This window comes from Diadema antillarum, unplaced genomic scaffold, assembly GCF_040938485.1.
Source record: "Diadema antillarum isolate AM-2024a unplaced genomic scaffold, OU_Dant_1.0 scf00000098, whole genome shotgun sequence".
NCBI classification, from domain to species: Eukaryota; Metazoa; Echinodermata; class Echinoidea; order Diadematoida; family Diadematidae; genus Diadema; species Diadema antillarum.
This window is the reverse complement of record NW_027270987.1, coordinates 3,238,366-3,250,082: the sequence shown is the minus strand read 5'-3', so window position 1 is coordinate 3,250,082 and position 11,717 is coordinate 3,238,366. Positions and strand designations below refer to the sequence as shown.

The following is an 11,717-nucleotide window of genomic DNA, read 5'->3' as shown; positions in this document are numbered from 1 at the left end:
TATCATTTGTACATACAGTGTATGAATTTACATTAATAGTGATTTTATTTACGCAAACTATTCAATTCAATTTAGTTCAATTCAATTCAATTCAATTTATTTATTTCATCAAAGCACATTCAAAATATTTACAGAGACGTGTGAGTCAAAGAAAGAAATCACGCAAAAGCCTGGGGCTTGGAAATGAAGATGTCATTTACAATACAAAAATCAACGTTTTATATCAACATAACTAATTCTAATTGAAAATGTAAAAAAAACAAAACAACTATCAAATTCAATGACTAAAGAACAAAACATTAATTTACCAGACAAAGCGGAACAAAAAAAAAACTGAACTAAAACAATGCAAAACAAACAAAAACAAACATACAGGAGGATTGCAAATGTTATAGTACATGTGTAAATATATTGATACGTTATATGAAATATCTACATATTATTATTTGCACTTTTGTTGAAACACTGGAACTCTTCCGGGTCCATTTGTCACGTTCCATTAACTTGCCACGTTACTTTACGTCTTCACTGGTAGTACAATTTACTTGGTTATCGTGATTGTGACGATGAACCTAAGGCATGTGAAGATAGATGAAAACCTATTACAAACCTGACATTCAAGTTAAAGTTTATCGAATTTATCATGTCTTGCCTTGTGATCTTCCCTTTGCTGATTTAGTGAAGTCATTGTACTATCTAAGATTATATCTGGGGCCAATGCAGATGTTCCTATTTTTTTTTAAGAATAGAAAAAGAAGACTACAATAATTTCACGATGAGAAAATGAAAACCTATCTAATTGGTAAGTAACTCGCAGTATGCAGCTTTTGCTATGACGGTTCCAATTATGATAGCGTCTCCATGGCGACAGGCGATGCTGCTTCCTTGAATCATACCCGTGTCGTCTGCAAAAACCTCTATGATGGTGTAGTTGAGGGCGCTGTCAAAGTTGATCTTGAGAACCTGTGATCCAGATGAAAAAAAAGAATAAATAAATAATCCCAATATCACAACCATAATGATTCCAAAGTAGTATTGATGCCAAGTAAGATGTGCAAGCTTCACGAAATAACACTTCTTCTGATCACTAGGTCTAAGAAATAGAACAAGTTTTAAAAAAAATTGCGGGGACAATGCCATGCGAGAAGCTACAAGGTCAACTAAGATAAATTGGTCATTATGTATTATATCCTTTACACTATCCTATATATATGGGAGCAGAAAAAACAGCTAGGTGAATTTCTCGGTGTCTTTGTGACATTCATTCATCTGGGAAATACTTTCAAACATGAATTCCCGAAAAGTATCTTTACGTGCTTTTGTTCCCAGTTTCAAAGAAATTTGTTGTTCGATACCTGTCCAAATCCAGCTCTATTGAAGACAGCATAGATAGAAGGATGACACCCGACCCATAACGAGCCGTCATCCTTGTCCACGTCGATATTGTCTGGCATCGTAGCAAGGGCGATCACCTGTTCGTCCGTCACGAGAAATTGAATACAAGAATTGACAATGAGGTGTTGATTAGCCCTTTCCGTGCTAGGAACTTTTTACAGTGAGTAGAAAGTAAAATCAATTAACAAGGCAGTATACAAATGATGCACAGGACAGAGTGGATCGGTAAGAATTGGATGCGCGAGTTTAACTTTGGAACTCAAACCCACGAGTGCAGCGAGTTCGCTTTCGACTGTTCCAAAGTTAAACGAGAGCATCCATTTCTCACTGATCCACGAAGTAGGCCTGTGCATGATTTGTGTTATAAAATGGGCCTGTAAATTTATGAAATACAACCATTTTCCCCATCATGCGTCGGGTACACCTAACAACACTAGACAAGACTTGAGCCATGCGTTTGGATTTTACCGGACGCATGGCCATGCATTTGGATTTTACCGGACGCACGGCTGAGTGTGGATCAGTAAAAATCATTGCATGACAATTGACGTGATTGACGGTTGAACCACCTATTCAATGACCCTTCTTTTTATGTACATGTAGCTTGTCACCATGGTCATATTCTAAAATTGTCTGAAACAGTTCGAATTGGGTAGCAGCTTGTCGCAACACTGACACATGGCGCGATATGAACAATACAAACCAACAAACAAAACAGCACAAAGAGAATAAATGCCCCACAATGGATGACAAACGCAAAATGTGGTGTAAATATGTTGCATGTATGAAAACACGCATGCACAAACACAACGTCATGAACTATTTTGTGTCACCATGGTCATATTCTAAAATTGTCTGAAACAGTTCGAATTGGGTAGCAGCTTGTCGCAACACTGACACATGGCGCGATATGAACAATACAAACCAACAAACAAAACAGCACAAAGAGAATAAATGCCCCACAATGGATGACAAACGCAAAATGTGGTGTAAATATGTTGCATGTATGAAAACACGCATGCACAAACACAACGTCATGAACAATTTTGTTTTAAATTCCATTTTGATAAATAGGATCCCATAGTTTTAGATGTATATATTATCGATCATATATGTCTTCTCTGTTTGTTTGTGCTTTTTTCTTTACTTTTTTAAGACATAGCCAGAAATACCAAAAATATGGTATCCTCGTGCTGTCATTTTGCAAATGATTATAAAGAGGATTTTTCCTTTCATCACATTCAATATATCTATATTTTGGACACCATACTTCATTGAAGAAAGCAAACCTGGACTTCGGTGAAGCTCCCATCTGCATTAAATTTGTAAACGTAGATTTTCCTCTCTGTAGCGGCAGAAACATAGAGCAACCTGTGAAAGTGATGTGTAAACGTAAATGTAAGGACAGGAAATAAAAAGAACAGAGAAAAAGTTCATTTATTTTTACAGGATGTGCTTTTGGCACGTTAGGGTATAGCCAGAAATACAACCAAAATAAGAGAAATAGTATATTCGCGTAATTAATTCTGTTAATTGCTCCAAAAAGGGATAACAAATTTGTTTTCATTATATCCACGCCTGTTTCCTGCATACATTAATCAATGGAGGCGTCATGATACACAGAGGGGTCGCAATAATACGCACACAACCAAAGAGAGAGATTTTTCTCCTCACCACCTGCTCATTATAGTATTATAAGCTCTTTGCACGCAACTTACTTCTTATCACGTGACAAGTTAATGCCGTTGGCTAGTCCAATTCCAGTTTTCATGATTCGAGCCTCCCCGGCGTCATAATAGGCAACGCTACCAACTTTCAGGCCTAGGATCAGCTCCAGATTGTCCACAGGTTTAGGAAAGTATCCGTCGTTTGTGACGTAGAACCGGTCCTCGCCGACAAGAACAAGGTCGTTTGGCCTGCGGACACAATGTCATGTGTGAAGTAATATTATGATTATATTCATCTCACGCATTAGGCACTCATTGTCGGCAAAGGTACTCGAAAAGGTACTCGAAAAATACCATGATGGTGATTCGGCTTCAGATCTTTTCAAATCGCAAGTATATATCTCTATTCTTAAATGTGTCAATCTGAATACGTTAAAGGCATTATTTGCCATTTGCACATGAAACAAAAACCCAGCTTTAGTGCTACAGAATAGTCCTAACATATGAGTTAGGGACAGAAATAACAAATGTAAAAAATTGAATAAGATGATTAATGTTGAATTGTTTAATACACAAAATGTGAACAAAATGTATAATAAAAAATGTTTCTAGACTAAACCGTCTACAGTTATGATTTACTAAGAAAAATAGTGATATTTCCTTATATTTTAGGATTTATTGCGAAATCTTTACATGGTAGGATGTTTCGTGATTCGATTGACCTACACATAACGTATCAGATGTGATATATTTAACATTTTTAAATCACTGCTCGCAATGGTAAACAGGACCTTAACATGGTGAAGAGCAGATGAATGTGAACATGGTGACGGAATGTTCATTCTTATACGTGGAACAAACCCTGTGCACTTAACATTATTATATAGGCATGTTGTAATGGTCTGAAACAATAATCAAGGTGGATTCCCATATATAGGAGATAACAAAATTTGATGTTCACAGCAAACACTTCATATGCAATGCTCTTAAACAATTTCCTTGCCGGGTGAAGATGCTCAAAATTGTCAGTTTTTGTATGAATTTGAGATGCCGCCGCCAACAACAGACATGGATAGACTCTCTATCCAATACATTGTTCCATAATTTGATTGAATCTATGATTCAATACTCTACACGTTCCTCTACAGAGAAAGAGAGGCCTTCGACATTTATAATTAATACAAATTAGTTTACAAACAGAGGCAATAGCTAGAGATAAACAAAAAGGAGAGAAAAAACACACGAAAACACTATTACTATATCATTTTGAAAGCCATAACGCAAAAACCGCATGAGTTATGCATGGACACCTTTACAGCTATGGTCCCGGCAATCACGTGACTATGACGCCACATGCATTGTAACTTTTCTTTTGTTAAGTGCGTTAAATTTTGTCACCGAAACCCCCCCCCCCCCTCCATCATGGTCCGCTTACAGACGACAGGACCTAAAAGTAAATGAAGCTACATGTAGATCCCACTACTGCATGAGCAAGTATTGGACTAATATTATGCCCTCTCGTGATAAATGCACTCACCTCCAAATATTCTGGTGCGTTATTTTTCGTTTATGCTTGAGGATTGGCTTTTTGTCTCGCCTCATGAAGTCAAATACTTCAATACCAACATCACCCTCTTTCCGATTCACAACATACAACGTGAATGTGGGCTTGTCTGAAAGAACAAACAAGAAACAGACACAATGTTAATGATAACAAAATGAGACAAAATGTTTCAAAGTGCATTATAGTTCTTATCGCTATACTAAGTATAAGATGAAATTTGTAGTCGAAGAGACATATGTGTGCACTAATAATTTAATACTTAAATGGGAATAAGCCCAAATCTACATGTGGATTGAGTGAATGCAGCAATACTAGTAGAACGCATCGGTGAAAGTTTGAGGAAAATCGGACAAATTTAATTTTTATAGGGAGACAAAGTGAAGAAACTCTTATCCGAATCCATTTTATTGTTTAAATTTGGTGACGAGATCGCTGTTTCAGAAGACTACTACTGACTACAGGTCATTACAGCACATAATTATGTACTACAATAAGGTCTTATTTATCCAGGGCAGCCTCTTAAGTGTTTCCACTGCTCTGCCAGAGGGCCCTGGAACTGACTATTATTAGAGAAAACATTCACTATTACACCCACTTGAACTCCAACCCTCTTCAGCGGTTAGACAGTATAGTATACTAAAGGGGACCAGCACACTCAGGTCATGGATAATATCCATAAACAGATGCAGACGCCTAGACAAAACATCGACTTTGATTCACCCTTAGAAATATCAGCTAAGGGCTGACTGCACTGGAATTTGACCTCGTCTGTTATACGATTTGCAAACTATTGGGGGGCTTCTGTCTCATACAAGCAGTCACTTTTAGCGTGCGCATAATTATAAGCGTCGTTGTTGCACACTACCCAAAGAGATTCTCTTTGAGAAAACCATAGCACAATGAAGAACAGAGTTTGATCCGAAAATTATACACGACAAATCCTGCTGAGTTAAATAGACATGTCTGAATCTGAGATTTGCTTTTTGTACTCACGACTCTCTGCGAGGATTTGCCAGTACAGATATAGTCTTTGTCATCCCAATCTTAGGCTGTATGTGTGGTGAGAGCAAAAAAAAATAAGCTGGAGTAATGATTACGATTCCATGATTAGATTCAACACACCGATAACCTCTGGACCCGTCTGCTGCAGCTTTCTGCTCGTATAAAGGACAAAGAATGATCAGTGAACATGTCTGAAGTAGGTCTATGTTTCGTTTTACTTTGGAGATAGACCTCATGCATTGCTTGATTGTTTTTGCTCTTTCATGAAAATGTTATGTCAGATACCTTTAGGCCCACTCTCCCAGACATCCATTCCGACAGGAATCCAGCCGTTGTCATGGATACCGCCTCCTTCTACTGTCACCTCTTCGGGATCTTCATCAGGATGACTGAAGTCAAACAAGAAGATTCTCCCAGCGATGGATGGTGATTGTTCCTGCATCTGTAGTACTCCCTATGATGAGCCCGGATAAGACGTACAAACCAAAAGATCGTAATATTCGTCACGGAAAGACATAAAGAACATAACTATCATCAGAAAGATAAGAGCACTGTTGACCTCGTTTCCAAATCCCACTCACCAAATACAGATAAAACGATACAGTAAGAATAAATTTGAAAGACATAGAGAAAGAGAGGAGAATATATAGAGTGAGATATGTTGATATGTATATGCGTGTGTGTCAGACTGTCTGTCTGTATGGGAGAGTGATAGAAGAGAGGAGGGAGTAAAATGGTTTCCTGACATTTATATCAAAATGACGAACACATCGACTTGGGTAAAAGAAAGGGTTATTGTTCACACCTTTGCAATAATTGACATAATTTCATCATAAAAAGATGAATATCAGCCCCAACTTAAAACCACAAATGCATGGTCAGGTTGAATGAACCTTAGTTCATGGCAACTTCGACAAATTCTTGCAAAGGATTTTATTTCTAAGAGTAAAAAAAAAAAAATTGTTTAAAGTTCGTAAAAAAAAAATAACAGCTTTATCGTAAAGTGCGAAGAGATTATAGTTATATTTCCAGCTGATATGGTGATGCCTGACAATTTGTAATGAAAAGAAAAGGGGACTTCTGAGCTAAGTATAAATCATACAAAGGAAGCATGACTTCACTCCTTTCGCATTCAGTACCGTCTATTCTCCTTTTAGAGAGGTTTAGTACACAATGTATAAGGATCATTATATGACGTTGCCGTTCCATATGGGAACCTGGTGGTCCGCGTATTAAGTTTATGGAGATTTCAGATTTCACTATGGAACTACCCTTGTTAATGTTGTGATATGTGTGGTATTTACCGAAGATATGAATGCTAGACCCGTTGATGTCACAACAATGTCTTCAGAGCCATGAACTGTTGATGATAAAAAAGGAGAAGACAGCATTGAGATCGTTTCCGTCGCTTGAGCAAAATTTCATGAAAATTCAGAAATCAACAACTCTCGTATCTTCCTTATTTCATTTGGATATGGAAAGGAGTGAAAATACAGTTTAAAGGAATGGCATAGTTTCGTTTAAGATGGGGATTCAGATTTAAACTTCTAAGAGAAGATTAGAAACCACTTGAATAGAATATTTAAGGGCATACAGTTTTAAGAGAAATTAAAAATTTTATTTTTTTTTATGAAAATCATATAGAATGGCTGAGATTATCCCAAAACAAAGTGGTCCCGATAAAAGGAGGGATCCACCTTTAATTAGGTCCGTTTTTTTTTTTTTTTTTGCTTTGTTTTTGGGAGACGTGTGAGGTGGTAACATCATTATTACTTCAAAGTTACCTACAATTATGAGGTTGCTCCTGATATCGCATGTAAAATTTTCAAAGTTCACTAAGTTTTTTTCTCTCAAAGGTCATGATTTTACTCCAGTTTGTTAAGGCTAACGTGAACATATTGTGAAGCTACACTTGAAAAGAGATTACTCGAGAGATTCGTCATTGAAACTTGCAAGTATGGGGTTCAAGGATCGTGATTACCAATGCCTGGGAGCATCCTGCAAGTCCCTGGGTAGTGGGTGTAGATGCTGGAGAAGAATCCATAGACGAATCTGTCGATAGTCGATAAAATAGAGAAATTAATCGCTTTTATGCAACGAATTAAAAGCTAGCGACTGCTTTTGTTTTTGCTTTTTATTAAGGAGGTGGTGGTATGGGGGGGGGGGTTGAGGTCTTCGTGACTTCACACTTGGTCAGTATACCAAAACATCTGACTCATAACTTATGATCATCGTTTGCTGAGCCGACAGTATAAGCGAGTACATACGAAATATCCGATCCTTTCCCATCGGGTGGCGTCGTAATAAGAAACAAAATCGAAAAAAACAACCCCACAGAATTCTATGCATTAATTGACTTCGTAAAAGAGTCGAAATACAGACAAACTGTAGGTGAATGCTACTTCTCATTATTTTGGGCTTCCGTATGAGATGGATGATATGGAGAAGGAACAAATAAGATGATGAAAAAAAAAGTTTCAAGCATTATATCGATGCTCCTTTGCGAAGATGAAAAATAAACGATAGACACCACATAGAATATCTCTTTCGTGGATTGACCGCGTCCAGCAAGACTTCATTCTTATAGCGGTTTGATTCCTCATCAAACAAATACGTTTATAAACTATATACTATGGACATACTATAATGAATGAGCGGAGTATGATAATGTGTAGTAAAATAGATGTTTCGGTTAACAATCCATGCTGACATAGTACGTTAAGGCGATAAGCTCATTCATCCATTACAATCTGTCGTCCTTCGCTACAGAAAGAAGACTCAAACACGCAGAAATATACCAACGTGACTGTCTATTGTAAAAAGAAAGCCGCACAGAACAATTCAGATGCGAGCAAAGCAAACATGGTTCTCACAGTATAGCAAATGCTAGAAGCTGGAAGGCATATCCGTGCAAAGGCCTTCTGTCGCTTCGTCCATAATGAACTAGATCACGCTAAGATAAAATACGAGTATAATCCCAACTCACGTAAATCTGACCAGTCGTTCAACCAGCAGCGCTAGCAGGACACCGAAAACGACCTGGCGGAAACTAAAAGCCATCTCGTCAGTGTCAGGGGAGCAGCCAAAATGTTCGGAAGACAATTCACTCACAATCCATTACACACCTGTAACAGTTTCCTCTGCACTACGTACACCTGGACCCATGGAGCTTCTTGGTGGAACGAAGGTACTTATACGCATTTGCCGCCTTATCTCTGCTAACTGGGGTGATGAGGTGGGGTGGGGTGGACTTTGAGTGTCCCACACAGCGCCACCATCGTCAATGAGAAGAATACTACTCACAGCTACTGACGTTTCTCTTAATATTCTTGATACTGACTATTGGTATATGTTTTGATATTCGTCTTTTTGTTTATATTAACGTTTATGGGGATGGGTATTACTAAGGAAACAACTTGTCTCTCAATGTATTAAACAAAACCCTTTATGTGTTCTTTAGTAATTCTCTCACTCATTTGCCAGGCGATATAAAAATGAATAATGACTATTTGATTCAAGTTGAAACGTCTAAATTTCTTTACATTAATTTACATAATGGTTACATTACATAATGGTTACATTCTTTACATAATGGTTGCATAATGGTTACATTTTTACATAATGGTTACATTAACCATGATATTTTTTCAAATTCAAATTCAAAGTTTATTTCATTTTCCGACATAACATATGTTTCACTTCTTTTGATAACAGAGAACAAGGTAAATAGAACATAGTGAAATGAAAAGACTGTACAATAATTGAGGACCTTTAGTAATCATACATTGTATAGTAAAAAAGAAACAGAAGTGATCGAAATGAAGTACATGTATACCGTGCGAAAAATGGAGGGACCCACTAAAAAGACAGAGCTTGTAGTGTGTGGGCCCCTCTGGAGGATATAGAGGATATGTCACATAGATTACTTGTGTATGATCTTTTCAAGAAATACCGGATTTAAAAAGAAAATCAAGCATTTTATCCCCAAGTGTATTTTGCAAAATGTGTATTTCACGCTTTGAACGATTTGCGAAGGACGCGAATGGCAAAATCTAACATTCGTATATGTTTTAATCTGCAAAAGATCGCCATTATTTGCACGTCAAATGTTCTCTTATCGTCATATTTATTTTTTCTCTGCTTTACATGTCGCTTTATCTCCTCCAGCTCGACTTCTGAGAACCATACATTTACTCTTTTAGACCTGACTTAATTGGTCAGTCAAGTTTAGAATTCGGTGATCCGAGTATCCTCTCGGATCTCCTTCTGTATTTGTACTGATTCTTTGTTTTTCTTCTTCTTCTTCTTCTTCTTCTTCTTCTTCTTCTTCTTCTTCTTCTTAACCTCTTCTTCTTTTTCTTATTTCTCCTTAAAAGTTGTGTAGATGTTAGCTCAGAAAGTCCTCTGCCTATCAATTTCAAAATTATACCATATATGTATCGTGTCCCAAAGACGACAGATCTAGTTATCATTATTATTACTATTATCGGAGGATATCATTATACATGATGGATTTTATTTACACAAACTATTCAATGCAATTCAGTTCAGTTCGATTTGAATTAATTTATTTGTTTCATAATTTCCCATTCGAAATATTTACAGAGACATGAGTTAAAGGATGAAATCACACAAAAGCCTGGGGCTTGGAAATGGAGATTTCCTTTACAACACAATTTGAAATCAACATTTTATATCAACATGTATGTCAAATTACATAAAGGGCCTATCAAATTCGGATGGCTAAAGAACAAAATATTAATTCATCAGACAAAACGAAACAAAAACTGAACTAAAACAATGCAAAACAAACAAAAACAAAAAATAGAGGAGGATTTCGAATATTTTGTATCGTTCGGGTGTAAACATATTGATACGTTGTATTCCATCTACACGATTATTTGCATTTCTGTTGAGACACTGGAACTCTTCCGCGTCCATATGTCACGTTCCATTAACTTGCCACGTTATTGTACGTCTTCACTTGTACAATGATGTTGGTTAACGTGATTGTGACGACGACCTCAAGGCATTTTGAAGATAAATGAAAACCTATTACAAACCTTACAATCAAGTGAAAGTCTAATAATTTATCATGCCTTTCCTTGTGTTCTCCCCTCTGCTGATTTATTGAGCTCATGTTAATATCTAAGATTATATCTGGGGCCAATGCAGATGTTTCTATCTAAAAAGATTTGAACAGGAAGACTACAATGATTTAATAATAATAAAATAAAATCGTAACTCATCATGGTATCCTCTTTCTATCTAATTGGTAAGTAACTCGCAGTATGCAGCTTTTGCTTTGACGGTTCCAATTATGATAGCATCTCCATGGCGACAGGCGATGCTGCTTCCTTGAATCAAACCCGTGTCGTCTGCAAAAACCTCTCTGATGGTATAGTTGAGGGCGCTGTCCACGTTGATCTTGAGAATCTGTGATCCAGGTGATAAAAAAATTCCCAAATTTCATTGAGGGTCGTTTGAATCTGAAAGACACTATCGAAGCAAGTTAGATACTCGTATGCAAGCTTCAGCATGAAATACCACTAGTTGTTATCTCCAGCTCCAAGAACTGAAGAATAAGATCGAAATATGGCGAAGATTGAGATCATATCGAGCCGTAGTTCAGACTATTATATTGCTCATTACAGCTTTGACAGTACCCAAATGACAACGAGAAAATCGGCTATGGGGAATTCTTTTTGCCTTTGCAACGTCTATACACATCAGGTTGCAATTTAAAGGTTCTATTGACCTTTAGGAGCAGTGATTTAACATTTTTTCAAGAGATCACATTTGATGCATATGTGTAGGTTAGTTGTATCACAAAACATCTTATACCGTATGAAATTTTTGCAGTAAAGACTGAAATATAAGGAAATATCACTATTTTTTCTCAATAAACCATAACTGTATAGACGGTTTAGTCTTGAAACTGATTGTTTTGTGACGAAATGATAATTTCGTTAGAGAAATACAATGTAGTAATTTCGTCGAAGAAATGACTGATTTCGTAACGAAATATTCCATGCGACACTTGGTGCTCCACGTCTTTGTCCATGGTGTTAACCCTATAAAGCCCAAGC

General features: G+C 36.9%; 1 protein-coding gene across 1 annotated transcript; it reads right to left on the bottom strand.

Moving 5' to 3' along the window:
- Nucleotides 1-715: 715 nt before the first annotated feature.
- Nucleotides 716-8,688, bottom strand: LOC139718671 (serum paraoxonase/arylesterase 2-like). The gene is made up of 9 exons (XM_071630128.1): nt 8,615-8,688; nt 7,610-7,680; nt 6,933-6,988; nt 5,914-6,082; nt 4,600-4,735; nt 3,114-3,311; nt 2,685-2,766; nt 1,356-1,472; nt 716-963 (listed from the first exon to the last, which is right to left on the bottom strand). Exons 1-9 carry the CDS (start codon nt 8,686-8,688, stop codon nt 796-798), a joined length of 1,071 nt encoding a protein of 356 aa, XP_071486229.1. The 3' UTR covers nt 716-795.
- Nucleotides 8,689-11,717: the final 3,029 nt, after the last annotated feature.

What these genes read in the sequence shown, in the direction of transcription:
- LOC139718671 (XM_071630128.1), bottom strand. Translation starts at nt 8,688, where the DNA reads ATGGCTTTTAGTTTCCGCCAGGTCGTTTTCGGTGTCCTGCTAGCGCTG. An exon ending in CTGGGAGAGTGGGCCTAAAG is followed by an intron (nt 4,736 to 5,913) that starts GTATCTGACATA and finishes TTGTTCTTTCAG; the next exon opens with ACAAGCCCACATTCACGTTG. An exon ending in GGAGCTTCACCGAAGTCCAG is followed by an intron (nt 1,473 to 2,684) that starts GTTTGCTTTCTT and finishes ACGGACGAACAG; the next exon opens with GTGATCGCCCTTGCTACGAT.